Source organism: Dendrobates tinctorius, unplaced genomic scaffold (assembly GCF_039654945.1).
Source record: "Dendrobates tinctorius isolate UK_male_01 unplaced genomic scaffold, ASM3965494v1 ptg000043l, whole genome shotgun sequence".
Lineage (NCBI taxonomy): Eukaryota > Metazoa > Chordata > Amphibia > Anura > Dendrobatidae > Dendrobates > Dendrobates tinctorius.
The window spans coordinates 8626005-8644930 of NW_027361711.1; the positions used below are offsets into that span (position 1 = coordinate 8626005).

The 18926-nt window shown below is 40.8% G+C and overlaps 1 protein-coding gene across 1 annotated transcript in view; it reads right to left on the bottom strand.

Moving 5' to 3' along the window:
• The window catches only part of LOC141089006 (sulfate transporter-like), a 49710-nt gene extending 31088 nt beyond the window's left edge, over nt 1-18622 (bottom strand). The window contains exons 1-2 of the mRNA XM_073575290.1: nt 18614-18622; nt 9934-10524 (exon numbers count right to left, since the gene is read on the bottom strand). Coding sequence (XP_073431391.1) covers nt 9934-10524; nt 18614-18622 — 600 coding nt within the window. The remainder of the gene's footprint in view (nt 1-9933; nt 10525-18613) is intronic.
• Between the last annotated feature and the right edge of the window lie 304 nt (nt 18623-18926).

The window sequence follows — 18926 nt, forward strand, 5'->3', positions numbered from 1 at the left end:
GCTTTGGAGCACAGGTACCTCCTGCTTAGTAATCGTGTTCCAGCACCGTCAGCTGGTCCACGGTTGTGCCATTGGCTCTTGTTCATTCTGCTGCCACTCCGGGTTCCAGTACCATCAGCTGGTTCTCGCCAGTTCCTCAGCCTTCTTGTAACTTCTGCTACTTTTCAAAGTTCAAGCTTGTGGAAATGGTTTTTGATTCTCACTCTGGATCTCCCTGACAATGACCCTGAAGACGACGACCCTGAAGACCACACAGAAGAATACCTAAAAGATGACCCTGAAGAAGATGACCAAGAGGACAAAGAACAGGAAGACAACCACCAAGATGCAGAACAACAAGAGACAGAAGACCAAGAAGCATAAAAACCAAAAGCAGAGGAACATTAAGCATAAGACTAAAAATCTGAGCAAATGATATTATCTAATTTATAAGCAGAAGACGACTAAGCAGTGTATGGGGGTGAGTCCGTTCCTCCTCGTGGTGCCCCTGGAAAAGACCTGCTGCTGCAGGCCAAACTGAACGCGGACAAATCCTGTTGTAAATCTTTTGTGACAGGCTGAACGGAAGGTGTAATGAAGAAGAAGAAGAAGAAGAAGAAGAAGAAGAAGAAGAAGAAGAAGAAGAAGAAGAAGAAGAAGAATTAAAGACTTTAACATTGTCAATATATTTGTAACTACAAACGTCTTTAAAAAAAAAAAAAAAATTTCTGCTATTCCATTTGATTGGGCTAAACCTCTATGGCTTTAATGTCTCCTCCACCTCCCACAATACATTCTACATTATTATTAGTTGTTTTTCTTCATGTAGAATTAACTGACAGGGAAAGAAAGGGTTTTTTTTAATTCCGATATTTCTGTTCCATTGACTTGAATGGGACTTCCGGGATCGGAATCGGCGATACCCGATACTTTTTTTAGATCGGCCGATCCATTCCGATACGATATTTTTCAGTATCGGGTGGTATCGCTCAACACTAGTTATTTGGCTAAATTTGTGGGGGGGTAGGGCTGGCTCCAGGTTTTCGTGTGCCCTGAGCCAAAGAGTGTCAGTGCGCCCCTTTAACACATACCACAACTCATGATGCTCCGATACGGCACATAAATATAGGTATAGTACAATGACAAATACTTCACTGCTTACATGACATGACTGATCTATTTTAAATTGTACAATAGCTTAAAAAAAGACAGTATATTACTCCATACAGTATTATGGCCACCACATTGTGCGCCATACAGAATAATGAGCCCCATATATTTCTCCATACAGAATAATTGGTCACTCACATATAATGTTCCATACAGCATATGATGAGCTCCACATAATGCTCAAGTATATGATGGGCCTCATAGATGATGCTCTAGTGTATGATGGGCCCTAATAATGCTCCATATATAATGGGCTCCATTTCTAATGTTCCACTGTATAATGTGCCCCGTAAATGCTGCTCCAGTGTCTGATGTCCCCAATCTGGAATGCTCCAGTATATGATGGGCCTCATGGATGATGCTCCAGTGTATGATGGTCCCTAATAATGCTCCATATATAATGGGCCCCACTTCTAATGCTCCAGTGTATCACGTGCCCCATAGATGCTGCTCCAGTGTCTGATCTGCCCCATTTATAATGCTCCAGTATATGATGGACTATTGTGAGTTCATTTTCTGGTCTACCAGTCAGGCTCCCTCTGATGGTAACAGGAGGTAGTGAGGCTGATTTAATCAGAAGAGATCTGCCACCTGATAATGAGGATGACGATTGGACCTCAGGAATCTCAGATTGGATTTAAGACAGCCGACGCCCTACTCTGGTGCTGGTGATTCCTTCTGTTTGTCAGGTCTTGGTTCTCAGCTCTGTTCCAGTCAGCTCAAGCTAAGTTTCTCTGCTAATGTTCACACTTGATTTTGTTGTTCTATTCAGTTTTTTGTGTGGCCAGCCAGCCCCGGCTTGGGCTGTGCTGAATTTCCACTCATATTATTATTATTATTATTATTATTATTATTATTATTACTTATTATTATTATTTATTGTTATAGCGCCATTTATTCCATGGCGCTTTACATGTAAGGAGGAGTATACATAAAAACAAGTACAATAATCTTAAACAATACAAGTCATAACTGGTACAGGAGGAGAGAGGACCCTGCCCGCGAGGGCTCACAATCTTCAAGGGATGGGTGATAATACAGTAGGCGAGGGTAGAGCTGGTCGTGCAGCGGTTTGGTCGATCGGTGGTTATATTTATCTGTATTTGCCAATTTGCTTTTTGTCCGTTATTAGATTGGCCTCTTTTTACTCTGTCTCAGAATATTTCAGAGTGCTGATATAGTGGGAGAAGTCTAGTGACTTCAGGGTTAATTTTGTTATCAGAAGTATTGGACATTATTTTGTAGGGTTTTGCGCAGATTGCAGACAGTGTCTTTCCTTTCCTCTCCTTTCTAGTTATTTTGGGCCCCATCATTTGCTCAGCCTATTTTCCTACCTGTGTTTGTGTTTTCATCTTGTTTCACCGTCAATACATGTGTGGGGGCTATCTATTCCTTTGGGGTCTGCTCTGGGGCAGTTAGTTTTCCCTTTTCTTGCTTTAGGCTTATTTAGTCCTCCGGCCGTGACGAGGCGTCTAGGTTCATTGTAGGCACGCTCCACGGCTGCTGCTAGTTGTGTGGTAGGATCAGGGATCTGCAATCTGCATAGTTACCAACCTCTGGTTTTTCTGGGCTTAGCATGTTTAGGTTTTTTCCTCCTCGGTGACCCATTCATAACAATGGACCTCATGGATGATGCTCCAGTGTAATATGGGCCCTAATAATGCTCCAAATGTAATGGGCCCCATTTCTAAAGCTCCAGTGTTTAATGGGCCCCATAAATGCTGCTCCAGTGTCTGATGTTCCCAATCTGGAATGCTCCAGTTTATGATAGGCCTCATGGATGATGCTCCAGTGTATGATGGGCCCTAATAATGCTCCATATATAATGGGCTCCATTTCTAATGCTCCACTGTATAATGTGCCCCATGGATGCTCCTCCAGTGTCTGATCTGCCCCATTTAGAATGCTCCAGTATATGATGAGCCTCATGGATGATGCTCCAGTGTATGATGGGCCCTAATAATGCTCCATATACAATGAGCCCCATTTCTAATGCTCCAGTGTATAATGGGCCCTGTAAATGCTGCTCCAGTGTCTGATGTCCCCATTTGGAATGCTCCAGTATATGATGGGCCCCATTTTTAATTAACCCAGGCATGGTATGTGAAAAGAGCTCCATGGAGTAATCTGAAGTGTGTGCTGCTGCATTCCTTCACTTTTGGGGTGGGCAAAGGACACAAGGAAAGGGGTTGCTCCTGACCAGAAGCCTGCACTTACGACTCAGTGCTTGCATTTTTTTAAACTTCAGAAGAGGAGGCGATAGAGCTGGAGGCTGTTTCGGCAATGTAAGGCAAAAACAGTTCCTGATGCTCCGGCTTTAAAAGCAGTCTACCTACTCCTAGAAAACAGAGCCTTACAGGCCTTACAGAGCTACACCATGACGCAGGCTCAACACCTCCTGCCTTAGCTGCTATTGTGTTTTTGGCACTATCAGCAGATGCACCACCACCACCATCAGTACCAGGTGGCCCCCCCATGCCCACGTCCGCGTCCTCTTCCACCATACTTCCTCATGTTTTGGAAAATCGACCCAAAATACCAGCAAATATATGGTACTGTATCAGAAGCGTACAGCTCTACATAGTCTAGGAATAACAGTAAATCTACGTACAGTACAGACCAAAAGTTTGGACACACCTTCTCATTCAAAGAGTTTTCTTTATTTTCATGACTATGAAAATTGTAGATTCACTCTGAAGGCATCAAAACTATGAACTAATACATGTGGAATTATATAATTAACAAAAAAGTGTAAAACAACTGAAAATATGTCTTATATTCTAGGTTCTTCAAAGTAGCCACCTTTTGCCTTGATTACTGCTTTGCACACTCATGGCATTCTCTTGATGAGCTTCAAGAGGTAGTCACCGGTAATGGTCTTCCAACAGTCTTGAAGGATTTCCCAGAGATGCTTAGCACTTGTTGGCCCTTTTGCCTTCACTCTGCGGTCCAGCTCACCCCAAACCATCTCGATTGGGTTCAGGTCAGGTGACTGTAGAGGCCAGGTCATCTGGCGTACCACCCCATCACTCTCCTTTTTGGTCAAATAGCCCTTACACAGCCTGGAGGTGTGTTTTGGGTCATTGAAAAAATAAATGATGGTCCAACTAAACGCAAACTGGATGGAATAGTATGCCGCTGCAAGATGCTGTGGTAGCCATGCTGGTTCAGTATGCCTTCAATTTTGAATAAATCCCCAACAGTGTCACCAGCAAAGCACCCCTGCACCATCACACCTCCTCCTCCATGATTCACGGTGGGATCCAGACATGTTCATCCGTTCACCTTTTCTGCGTTGCACAAAGACATGGTGGTTGGAACCAAAGATCTCAAATTTGGACACAACAGACCAAAGCATAGATTTCCACTGGTCTAATGTCCATTCCTTGTGTTCTTTAGCCCAAACAAGTCTCTTCTGCTTGTTGCCTGTCCTTAGCAGTGGTTTCCTAGCAGCTATTTTACCATGAAGGACTGCTGCACAAAATCTCCTCTTAACAGTTGTTGTAGAGATGTGTCTGCTGCTAGAACTCTGTGTGGTATTGACTTGGTCTCTAATCTGAGCTGCTGTTAACCTGCGATTTGTGAGGCTGGTGACTCGGATGAACTTATCCTCCGCAGCAGAGGTGACTCTTGGTCTTCCTTTCTTGGGGCGGTCCTCATGTGAGCCAGTTTCTTTGTAGCGCTTGATGGTTTTTGCCACTGCACTTGGGGACACTTTCAAAGTTTCCCCAATTTATTGGACTGATTGACCTTCATTTCTTAAAGTAATAATGGCCACTTGTTTTTCTTTACTTAGCTGCTTTTTTCTTGCCATAATACAAATTCTAACAGTCTATTCAGTAGGACTATCAGCTGTGCATCCACTTCTGCACAACACAACTGATGGTCCCAACCCCATTTATAAGGCAAGAAATCCCACTTATTAAACTTGACAGGACACACCTGTGAAGTGAAAACCATTTCTGGTGACTACCTCTTGAAGCTCATCAAGAGAATGCCAAGAGTGTGCAAAGCAGTAATCAAAGCAAAAGGTGGCTACTTTGAAGAACCTAGAATATAAGACATATTTTCAGTTGTTTCACACTTTTTTGCTAATTATATAATTCCACATGTGTTAATTCATAGTTTTGATGCCTTCAGAGTGAATCTACAATTTTCATAGTCATGAAAATAAAGTAAACTTTTTGAATGAGAAGGTGTGTCCAAACTTATGGTCTGTACTGTATATATTTCATGAATCATACACAGACGCTCACAGGCTCAGTATGGATTACCCAATAAAATAAAAAGTTGAAAAAGGGTACATTATCACCAGATACAAGGTATATAAAGTATAGTGTAAACATTCTGAATCTCCGTATACATTTCAGGAGGCAGACACAAGCGCTCTCAGGCCCAGTATGGATTACATAATAATATGAAAAGCTGTAAATGGGTAATGTAACACAAGCGTACAGCTCATATACAGTGTTGGGGTAATCTTAAAGCTCCTAATATATTGCCAGAGTAACAGACAGACGTTCACAGGCTCATTATGGATTACACCAGAATCTAAATAGCTAAAATGGTTACTGTATCAGAAGCGTACAGCTGTATACAGTGTTGGTCAAATTTGAAATCTCGGTGTATATTTCCGGAGTCACCCTCAGACGCTCACTCAGTCTGGGTTTGACCATAATAGAAAATGTTGTAAAAAAGGTTCTGGATAACAAGATAGCAAGTATATATATTATAGGGTACAATTGAAATCTCCATATACATAGTCCCGTAGTCACTCTCAGATGATTACTCAGTATGGATTTGACCGTAATACTAAATGTCGAACAAAGGTACTGTATAACAAGATACAAGCTGTATCAAGTATAGGGTAAAAATTGATTCACCGTATATATAGAAGGCATAAACCACACACGCTCACTCACTATGGATGATACCGTAGCACAAAATTTTGAACAAAGGTGCTGTATCAGCACATACCAGGTGTATCCAGTCTAGGGATAATTGTAAATTTCCATTTATACTTCCGGAGTCAGACACAGACACTCACAGGCTCACTATGTATTACACCAGAATTTAAAAAGTAGAAAAAGGGAAAGGTAGTCGAAGCATACAACAGTATACAGTGTTGTGGTACTTTTAAATCTTCGTATATATTTCAATCTCAGCAAGCCAGCCCAGACTCTCCGCTACTTGAAACTACATGGATACAAGAACAGACGGAAAGTCGAGTGTTAGCAGAAATTTGGGAATTATTCATAGCGGAAAACCTCCCAGTAGAAGTTGCAGAGGCGATGCAGACCCTCAATTACTGTGTCTATGGAGACAGTGAAAATGGTTCTTTGTGAAGAAAGGATTGCTTTATCGCAGTAGCGTGGATCACATCACCGTTACTCGTCTCCATCAAATTGTGATCACAGGGAGAGATGTAGAGATGCTCCTCACTGCCTATCATGATGTGTCTGGTCATTTTGGAGTGCAAAGGACAGAAGCCACGGGCCGTAGGCGATTCTACTGGATTGGCATGAGAGGAGACATTGAAAAATGGTGGCAGGAATGTCACACATCTGTGACTATCACAACTGTGAAAGGTGATCATAAAGCACCACTGCATCCGCTTGTAAGTTGACGTCCATTACAAATGGTAGCCATTGATCATCTGAAGGTAGAGGCCAGCAGGACAGGCCATAGCTACATCTTAACCATCATCGATCAATGCACCAAATTTCAAGTGGCCGTCCCTGTGAAGGATTTAACTGCCCAGACTACACAGCGGTGGAGCAGGGAGAGGTAAGTATTGCAACTTACAAGTGCTGTGGCCAAGACTAAGCAGGGGGAGCACACTCGTGGTCGACAGTACTGGCACAGGGCCCCTCATAGTACGCTGGTGTGTCTGACGGCGAGTGGGCCCTCCCACCATCAGAGACACTATATTGTATTATGAGGGGCCCTGTGCCAGTGCCGTCAGCCATCAGTGAGCCCATCCACCTGTTCAGAGCAACGTCACTTGCCTGGGTGCACCAGGTGTTGACCAGAGCCATTGGGGGGGTGGGCAGCCCACTTAGGGAGGTTTAAAAAATGGCATATGTTGATATGTTGGCTGGACATTCAGCTGCTGCAAAGGGTGGAATTGGGGAAGGTGGGACAAAATCCTTTGAAATCTATGCATGGTTCACTTTAATGAAGGTTAGATCATCAACATTTTGGGTCGACAGATGAGTCCTTTTTTCTGTCAGGATTGATCCAGCAGCACTGAAGACTCTTTCAGATAACACACTAGCAGCAGGGCAAGCAAGCTCCTGTAAGGCATATTGTGCCAATTCAGGCCAGGTATCCAGTTTAGAGGCCCAATTGTCAAAGGGGAATGACCTGTGAGGGAGAACATCGATATGGGAGGAGAAATTGTTTGTTACCATAGTTGACAACTGCTGTCTCCTGTCACTTTTAATCGATGCAGTATTAGCAGTCATGTGAGCGGTACTTGAGAAATCATTCCACAACATGGTCATTAAACCCGTGTCTCCAACGCCACTTCGGCTGTGTGCACCACGAACACCTCTTCCATTGTGTCCACTATGGCTCGTGGGAGAAAAAGCACTGCTGCTGTGTGCTGGGAAAGCCTCAAACAAACGGTTTACCAGAGTTGCTTGTTTGTTAGCCAATGAGGAGCACTTTCTGGCAAATCCACATTCCTACAGTCATGCACAAACACTGTACCTGACCTTGGAACGCCAACATTTTCTCTTGCCCCCTGAGAAGCATCCTCCTGCCCAAAATAATCATCCCCCTCATCCTCCTCCTCTTCCTCTGAATTCTGCAGTGCGCAGGCACCAGACCTCTCCCGACGCCTGCGCACTGCAGGACTCTGCTCTGCCCTCAACAGAGCAGAGCAGTGCGCCTGCGCCGGAGCCATTACAGGACGGGAGAAGAGGACGTCATCGCATGAAGAAGGGAGGCGCCGGACGGGACGGCGACACCCATCGGACCGGACCGCCCACCCTAGTAAGTATAATATAACTTGTTTTTCTTCTCTTTCAGGTTACATCGGAGGCTTATCTACAGCATTACAGAATGCTGTAGATAAGCCCCCGATGTCTATGCCAGCAGGTGAAAGGCCAAAAAAAGGGTGACAGATTCCCTTTAAAAGCGGTTTTCCTACTCCAAGAAAAGGTAACCTTACAGGTCTTCTTGGGCCAGCCGATGACGCAGGCTCAACACCTCCTGCCTTGGCTGCTATTGTGCTTTTGCCAGAACCAGCCAATGCACCACCACCAGCTGCGCCCCCCTGCCCACGTCCGTGTCCTCTTCCACCATACTTCTTCATGTTTGGGAAAATGTACCAAAAATACCAGCAGAGAGATGGTACTGTATGAGGAGCGTCCACTTGTGTAAGGTGTATTAAAAAAATTAAATCTACGTATACATTTTGCTAGTCACAGACACTCTCACAGTATGTATTTGACCGTAATCCAACAAGCAGATATACGGAACTGCATCAGAAGTGTACAGCTCGTATATGTTTTTTGTGTAACTAACAATATCCATATATGTATTTATGGAGTGTCACACAAACACACGCTGACTCTGTATAGATGTGACTGTAATGCGAACGGCAGATATACAATACTGTTTGAGAATCAGACAGCTCTATACGGTGTGTGTATGGAAAATTGTCAATCTCCGTCTATTTTTATACGGACTGACACACGCTGTCTCTGTCTAGTTTTGACCGTCATCGAACAGCAGATATACAAAACTGTTTGAAAAGCGGACAGCTCTCTAAGGTGTAGGTCTGGAAAAATAGAAAATCTCCTCGGCTTGTCTTTCCAGAGTCACACACTGATAGCTTGTATTTGTCTGTGATACCAGCCGGTACATGGTAGTGTGTGAGGAGCGTACACCGCTATATGGTGTGTGAAAAAATGAACGCTCAGTAACTCACCAGAACAAAATAATAAAAGTTGGAGTGCTTTGAAAAAAGCAGTTTGAACAGCAGTGTGCACACAGCAATGCAGTTAGCAGGTAGCCTTAAAAGGCAGCCTAATCACCACCAGCACTGCTGCACACAAAAAAAATCCTCCCCTTTCACTGCGCACTAATTGTACAGTGAAAAGCGCTATCAGCAGAAGCAATTTTGTTTTTCTTCTTCCCTGCCTAACGCTCTCCCTATTCAGAATCAGCAGCAGCACCTCTCCCTATTCTAAGATCAGCAGAAGTAAGATGGCGGTCGGCGGTCATGGCCTTTTATACCCACTGTGATGCCACACAAAGCCAGCCAATCACTTCAATGCCCTTCTCTAAGATGGTGGTGGCCGCTGCCCATGTCATCGCGTTGCCCCAGTGTGCGTCCTCCATCATTGGCTGAGAAAAGGCACAGGAAGCATTATTTGAAACGTGACTTTGGCGCTCAGATCGGCGACCTCATGGCCGACCTCACGCTATGGTCGGTTTCAATTGGCGAAACCCGACTTTAGTTAAAGTCGGCTATTTTTGAATTTGACCGACCCGTTTCGCTCAACTCTGTTTACAGTTTGAAACCACAAAGGGGATATCATTACCTGAAAATGAGCAGTCATTATTAGGCACATGTATTATGACAGTATAATTATTTGCTGCAAAAAAAACAAGCACATTTCATACCATGTAAGAACAGCTCACAAAATGATAGTACACGCCTTTTCTGCCCATATAGTTAACTTCTTACCATGCTGCAATCAATATATTGTAGTCTACTAGGCTAAAATTTGAAGATAAGAAAGTATGGCATATTGGGAATCTCCAACTTACCTGGTAAACTCCAGCCATGAAAGTTAGGGCTGTGGCCACTGTAATTGCATAACAGCCTCGACCACAAACTGTTGCATTATTTCCATTATCGGCAATCGTTGAATTTAAAATGATGTCCCCCTCCTCTGGAAAGCCTGCATCACGGAGCTGCTTGTTCACAGACTGGCCTACCATCAGACACAGTACCCCAAACGTACCAACACAATTATGGCGTGATGTAGCCACAAAAAAATAGATGATACAGCAAAAAAAATTAGTGTATAGGCCATAAATTGGATCTTGGCTTGCCAATAATGAATACGCTATGGCCTGAGGAATGGTCACAATGCCAACTATGATGCCAGACACAATGTCACCTGGCAAATATTCCTTAACTTTGTAGCAAGGAAGCCAGGTAAACACAGGGAATAGCTCAAAGAGAAATTTTCCCAATTTTCCTGGACTATTTCTACAGCATTGTTTGGTTTTCTCCCAAATGACTACTTTGGGATCGAATGCTGGCTTGATTTGCTCTTCAAGTTCCACTGATTTATAAGTAAGTGACATCTGGTCAGGGAACTCATTCTTGATAGGATAATCAGAATCCGTACACTAGAATAATGAAAAAAAAGATTATATTGAAACAGTGTTATGACTGCCTATAGTAATAATAATGATGCATTCAAATTGACAGTAAGTCACCAATTCCTTGAGAATTATTTTCTGACTGTTTTACACAAAGCACCAAAATATTTAAGAGCCATGCAACTTTTTAACACATTTTAAATGAAACAGTTGAAAATCTTAGTAGACATGTGCAAAATTGACAGGTCTAGGTCACAGCTCCATAACATGTTTGCATGTTTAGAACCGGAGATATACATTTAGTAGTAATTCATGTTTTTCTTAAATGTAAATGAGCTGTTCCAGGCTATGGACTGAGCACTGACCTGTATGAGAATCTGCCTCCAGATATTGTTTTTAATAAAAGGATGCATTACCAATGTGAGTCATTCAACTAACACAAAACGGTAGAATTGAATTTTATCTCTTTCAAACACATTAGCTGCAGCTCTCACAGCTCTGCTGTATTGCAACACTGGCTGACCATGAGATGTAAGCTGAAGCTGAGAGGATCCTGCAGATCTGTCCTGGTATAATCACATACAGCTCTGCCTTGAGATCATGAGAGCAGAGAACGCATAACACTGGTCCCTTTCATTTGTAATTGGCTCTGGAGGCAGATTCTTATACAGAGATCAGTGTCCGGCCCATATCCTGAAACAGCTCAGTTACACATTAGAGAATCCCTTTCATAAAACATTTTAAAATAATAAGAAATTTGACATCCTTTTATGGTTAAATAAACTTAAGTTAAATGAGTTAAGCATATATGTATATCAAGTTTAAGGCCCCATGATTTATTTATGAATCTAGTTCACAGGAATGGTGGATGTGGTACCTTTGTGCATTCTGTTGTACATGTATGTGAGTCACTTAAAATGTCAAAGTGAAAATTAAATGAAAACTATTGTCCTGGAAACCAGAGATATGCTGCTGTACAGAGTGATCAATCACCATGAAAGAGTCCAACTTTCCTAGCTCCAATCCTCTCAATTCTTTTAGTTATGTCAAAGTCCTCTATCTGAACACCCTGACACCCTCCTGCATCAATAGAGACAGCAACATCTACATGGCTAACAAAGGGAAGAGACTTGCCTTTAACCGTGTAAGTCAACAAAAGGCACTTTAGGTTGCCATGAAAACCTGAGGCCAAGTAATGCCCTTGCGGTTTGTCAGTTATGGTGGTCTGGTAGATCAAGTGTCAGTGTAACAGCATATATATGTATTGGCGTGAAGCAGAAAAACAAAAGCATAACATATTCAAATCCAATAGTGGAACTAATCAGAAAAAAAATAAAGATTTCAATAAAATTTGTAGCAATGTAAAAAACAACATGGCAAAACATGTAAAATAGAATGGTGGAAACATTTTTCGCCACTAAAAACAGGTTTTTTTTGTAAAAATAGAAATGAATTAAAAAAAGTAAATATAAGTCTCATCTGGAAACTACAGTGAAGGAATTAACTATTTGATCTATTGCTGATTTTTTAAGTTTGCCCACTGACAAAGACATGAACAGTCTATAAATTAATGGGTAGGTTAATTTTAACACTGAGAGATAGAATATCAAAAATAAAATCCAGAAAATCACATTGTATAAATTATACAAATTTACTTGCATTTGTATTTGAACCCTCTGGCAAACAAGACTTAATACTTGGTAGCAAAACCCTTGCTGACAAGCACAGTATTCAGATGGTTTTTATAGTTGATGATGAGGTTTGCGCACATGTCAGGAGGAATTTTGGTCCACTCCTCTTTGTAGATCATCTCTAAATCATTAAGATTTTGAGGTTGTCGCTTGGCAACTCGAAGCTTCAATTTCCTCCATAAGTTTTCTATGGTATTAAGGTCTGGAGACTGGCTAGGCCATTACATGACCTTAATGTGCTTCTTTTTGAGCCACTCCTTTGTTGCCTTGGCTGTATGTTTTGGATCATTGTCTCGCTGGAAGACCCAGGCACAACCCATTTTTAATATCCTGGTGGAGGGAAGGAGGTTGTCACTCAGGATTTTACAGTACATGGCTCCATCCATTCTCCCAGTGATGCGGAGAAGTAGTTCTGTGCAATTAGCAGAGAAACATCCCCAAAACATAATGTTTCCACCTCCATGCATGACAGTGGGGACGTTGTTCTTTGGTTCATCGGCAGCATATCTCTTCCTCCAAACATGGTGAGTTGAGTTAATGCGAAAGAGGTCAATTTTTGTCTCATCTGACCACAGCACCTTCTTCCAGTCACTCACAGAATCATCCAGGTGTTCATTGGCACACTTCAGACAGGCCTGCATACTTGCCTTCTTGAGCAGGGGAACCTTGCAGGCACTGAAGGATTTTAAACCTTAACGGCGTAATGTGTTACCAATGGTTTTATTGGTGACTGTGGTCCCAGCTGCCTTGAGATCATTAACATGTTCGCCCCATGTAGTTTTAGGCAGATGTCTCACCTTCCCTATGATCAAGGAAAGCCCATAAGGTGAGATTTTGCATGGTGCCCTAGATCGATGTCGATTGACAGTCATTTTGTATGTCCTACATTTTTTAACTATTGCACCAACAGTTGTCTCCTTCTCACCCAGCGCCTTACGTATGGTTTTATAGCCCACTCCAGCTTTGTGCTGGTCTATGATCTTGTCCCTGACATCCTTAGAAAGCTCCTTGGTCTTGCCCATGATTGTAGAGGTTAGAGTCTGACTGATTAATTGAGTCTGTTGACATTAGTCTTTTATAAAGGTGAATATGTAAGACAGCTGTCTTTAATGCAGGTAATGAGTTGATTAGGAGTGTCTAACTCATCTGTAGGAGCCAGAACTCTTAATGGTTCATAGAGGATCAAATACTTATTTCTCACTGCAAAATTCAAATACATGTATATTATTTATACAATGTGATTTTATGGATTTTATTTTTGATATTCTATCTCTCAGTGTTAAAATTAACCTTAACATTATAGACTGTTTACGTCTTTGCGAGTGGGCAAACTTACAAAATCAGCAAGGGATCAAATAATTATTTCCATCACTGTATAAAACTGTCACTTCATTTATCTGGCATAGTTAACTTTGCAAAAAATAAACAAATATAAAAATAATACTGAAACAGAAAAAAAAGAATAAAAATGGATCAAAAAGTTGTATGTAAAATTTAATGGTATCAATGTAAACTAAACCCTTCCATGAAAAAACAAGCCATCACATGGCTCTGTTGACAGAAATATAAAAATAGTTAGAGGTGTCAGTATATGGCAACATTAAAGCAAAATATTTTTTGTAAAAAGTGTTTCAACTTGTAAAACATAAATAAGAGCTATATATACAGCTCTGGCAAAAATTAAGAGACCACTGCACAGTTTTATAAAAATCACCTTCTCTACAGGTCTGACAGCTATTCCATTCCAGTGTCAGTTGAATTCCAACTAGAGTACGCCTCATTCTACTTAATGTGCTTCAGATTAGGTGATCACCTGAACCAAATCTTATTTAACAAAGGAAAGTATAAAAAACCTGCCGTGGTGTTCACAATCCTCTTGCAATAGGACAAGCTGGATGGCAAACCAAATGCTAGTAGTATCCCAAAAAAATAACATTTAACCATGCCAAAGGAGTTGAAATGAAAAGTCTTGAGTGAGGGAAAAGAAGAGCTCAATTCTGGCTTTACTAACAGAGGGATACAGTGAGCGTCATGTTGCCTCCATCCTTATAATTTCTAAGATGGCAATCCATTAAATCAAGGCCAAGCAGCAGACATTGGGGACAACAAAGCTACAGACTGGCAGAGGGAAAAAACGACTCTCCACTTACCAGGATGACTGTCATCTTATTTGAATGTCACTCAGCAACCGCAGGATAACATCAAGTGACCAACAAATGGAATGGAAAATGGCAGCTGGGGTGAAGTGCAAGAACAGTTCATAACAGGCTCCTAGAGGCAGGGCTCAAGTCATGTAAAGCTAGAAAAAAGCCTTTAATCAATGAGAAGCAAAGGAGAGCCAGGCTGAAGTTTGCCAAAGACCATAAGGATTGGACCATAGAGGACTGGAGTAAGGTAATCTTCTCTGATGAGTCTAATTTTCAGCTTTGCCCAACACCTGGTCGTCTAATGGTTAGATGGAGACATGGAGAGGCGTACAAGCCACAGTGTCTTGCACCCACTGTGAAATTTGGTGGTGGATCGGTATTGATCTGGGGATGCTTTAGCAAGGCTGGAATTGGGCATGTTAATCTTTGTGAAGGACGTATGAATCAAGCTGCATACAAGATTATCCTGGAAAAATAGTTGATTCCTTATGCTCAGGCATTGTTCCCCAACTCTGAGGACTGTTTTTTCCAGTAGGATGAATGCGCCATGCCACACAGCTAGGTCGATCAATGTGTGGATGAAGGACCACCAAAACAAATTCCTGTCATGGCCAGCCCAATCTCCAGACCTGCACCATATTGAATACCTCTGGAATGTAATCAAGAGGAAGATGGATAGTCACAAGCCATCAAACAAAGAAGAACTCGTTAAATTTTTGTACCAAGAGTGGCATAAAGTCACCCAAAAGCAGTGTGAAAGACTGGTGGAAAGCATGCCAAGACTCATGAAAGCTGTGATTAAAAATCATGGTTATTCCACAAAATATTGATTTCTGAACTCTTCCTGGGTTAAAACATTAGTATTGTTGTTTCTAAATTATTATGAACTTGTTTTCTTAGCATTATTTGAAGTCTGCAAGCACTGCATTTTTTTGTTATTTTTGACCCTTTCTCATTTTCTGAAAATAAATACAAAATTTAGCACTTGGAAATTCGAAGACTTGTCGGTAGTTTATAGAATAAAAGAGCAATTTACACATTTTACTCAAAAATATACCTATAAAGAGAAAAATCAGACAAACTGAAAATTTTGTAGTGGTCTCTTAATTTTTGCCATTGACGTATGTATGTGTATATATATATATATATATATATATACTGTATATATATCCCAGCAAGAGCAAACAGATGAACGACATACTAGGGCACACAAATCACCACATTAACAGACGGAGCTATTTATCTGAAGTATTGCGGTATATATTTCAGTCAAAAAACGGAGGTGCTTGCATGAAAAAACATGAATATTTCGATGTGAAGCGAAAAAAGGAGAAATATGCAGCACTTACCGATATAGCTGAAAAACTGTGCATCTTTATTTCACATAAATTCCATCAATAGATATGCGGACATGCAGGACGTTAGAGGAATGCTAGGGGAGGGAGGTGTCCAGGATGGACCCGTAGAAGTGAGTAATCGCGAAACGGCCGTTGTCCGGCACCTCCCTCCCCTAGCATTCCTCTAACGTCCTGCATGTCCACATATCTATTGATGGAATTTATGTGAAATAAAGACGCACAGTTTTTCAGCTATATCGGTGAGTGCTGCATATTTCTCCTTTTTTCGCTTCACATTGAAATATATATTAGTTTCCAAGAGAAAAAGGTCGCACTCTGCGGGATAATGATGAAACGGCCGTAGTCAGCCATTTGACACACTCTCCTTCACATCTCCGACGTGACATGTAATTCAGGGTCAATAAACATTCATCATTATCCCGCAGAGTGCGACCTTTTTCTCTTGGAAACTACTATCGTCTTGCTACGAGGTCAAGCACCCGGGAGTCCTGGACGTGAGCTCTCCGCCTGCTGCCAGCCACGGACCTTAGCACGGTAACAGCGGTGCCGTCCGCTTTCTTGCATTGACTTTATTGAAATATATATATATATATATCATGTCATTCATATTGACCCAAACAACTAAGCTATCTTATCACTTGTACTGCATGGTGGACTGTGTGAAAAATAAAAGCAATTCCTGATTTGCTGGCTTTTGTTTAGTCATCATCTGGAAAATCTGAATAAAAAGCGACCAATAAGGGTGTGTGCACACGCTGCGGATTGTCCTGCAGATTTTTCCGTGTGGTTTACCCCTGCGGCTTGACACCTGCCATGGAGCAGGTGCCAAACCGCAGCGGAATCCGCTCAAAGAATTGACATGCTGCAGTTTTGAAACCGCAGCAAATCTGCGCGGAAAAATCCGCACTGTCTGCACTGCTGTTTTCATTTTTCATTGATTATAATGGTACTGTACACCGCAGCAGATTGATCTGCAGGAGAATCCGCAGCGTGTGCACACACCCTAAGTGTTATGTACCGCAAAATGGTACCAATACAAACTTCAACTCATCCCACTAAAAGCAAGAGCTGGTAAATATCAATATAAGGGGGTTCTGGTAGCTCAAAGGCTTTGAAAAAGTGACATGGCTTACCCCAAAAACTAATCCAGCAAAATCTGTATTCCTAAATCCAATCGAATCCCATCATTCGGAAATAATGTGTCATAACAAACTTTAGTTAGCGCCTATGTGTATGGCAAAGGTGTAGTAGGAACCCAGATAAGAATTTTACGAGGTGCATTTCTCCAAAAGCATAAGCTGGACACAATGTATTGGGCACTAAACTGGCATCTTTTCAATTTTCACACTGCATTACTGTATATACTCCATGTTTTTCTCTGGAAAACACGCGTGAGAGCAAAATAGTCACTGTACTTGTAGTTAAATTCACAAAGTTGTCTAATTTGCAAAATGGGTTCTAGTTGAGTTTTTTCTAATGTTCTACCACACTGGGGCTATGCAAATAAACTATTACAGCAAAACCTGCATTCTAAAAGTCAAGTGGCATTCCTTTCTTCTATACCTCCTTGTGTGATCAAAGAGTAGTTTCTGATCACATATTGGGTATCCTTGTGTAATAAATTGTGCAAGAATTTGCTGGGTCCATTTTCACCTATTACCCTTTTTTTAAATTCTAACATTTTCAGATGATATAACATTCTAGTGATGTTAATTTAACTTTTTATTTTCCTAAGCCTAATGATATAACATTTTTCAATTTTTTTATTTTTTCATTAGACTTTGCATCAATTGATGTGAAGCGCTTGAAAGGTTCACCAACTTGTTGACAGCCGTTTTCAATAATTTAAGGTCTCCAGTTTTTATAAAGGTATCACTTTTATGGTTTTCACCATAACTAAACCCCTCAAAGTCACTTCAATTCTGAATAGGTCTGTAAAAAATATGGATTTTGTAAATTTTCTTGAAAAAATGTTAAATTGCTACCAAATATGTTCCCCTTCTACTATCTTAACTAAATTAAATGATATTTGAAATATGATGTTGGCGTAAAGAAATATAAATGTAGTTTATTAGATTTTTTTTTAATGGTATACCATATGGATTCAAATCACAAGCATTCAAAGTTTGTGAGTTGATATTTTTTTCTAGTTATTTTTAAATTTTCAGCTGTTTTCGTAAAAATGAACACAAGTGATATTGACCTAAATTTAGCACTAAGATAAGGTACAACTTGTCACAAAAAACATCCAAATTACTTAGTAATGTTGATGCATTTTAACATTACCACATAAAGTGACACAGTTCAGAATTGAGAAATGGAAGCTGGTTATGAAGGCTAAAATTGACTTGATCCTTAACTGATAAAACCATCTTTAACTCTTCTATATCCTTTTTCCACGTAAAGTCTAAAAGTAAATCTCATATTTTCAATGTGGTCTTTCAAGTGATAAGTAGTTGAGTATTATTAAATTTGTATCCTGAGTCATTTTTATCTCTCATTTATACCCACAAAATTGTTGCTGCTTTTGCAGTTGCTGCTTGACATTGAGTACTGCTTCTTAAGCTAATCATAAACAATATTTTCATGTCCATAAATTGTACTATTATTAAAAAATGGATAATATTCATTACCTAGAACAAGCATGCCACTGTTGGTGTATGCAGAACAGACATTTGAGATAGGTAAATTAATTAATTGATGTGTTATTTCTCATAAGCTATATAATCAGATATGCCACCAAACCATGTTCTCAATGAAATGAAATAAAATGAAATGTTTTTGCATTTGAGGTCATAAATAAATCTCAACATAAAACTATTAATACAAATGGTGTGCTTGTAGTATTATAAAAATATCAACAGAAAGAAAAACATTATTTTTCAGAAAAGTCTAATTACGTGCCAACAAAATGTCAAACCTGAGCCATCGTTGGTCAACTTGCTGAAATTTGGCTGTTCCAGGCTGATCTCCTTACACAGTCATCAGTCTCATTGATATAACTTTACAGAGATATATATATATATATATATACACTCACTGGCCACTTTATTAGGTACACCATGCTAGTAAGGGGTTGGACCCCCTTTTGCCTTCAGAACTGCCTCAATTCTTCGTGGCAGAGATTCAACAAGGTGCTGGAAGCATTCCTCAGAGATTTTGGACCATATTGACATGATGGCATCACACAGTTGGCGCAGATTTGTCGGCTGCACATCCCTGATGCGAATCTC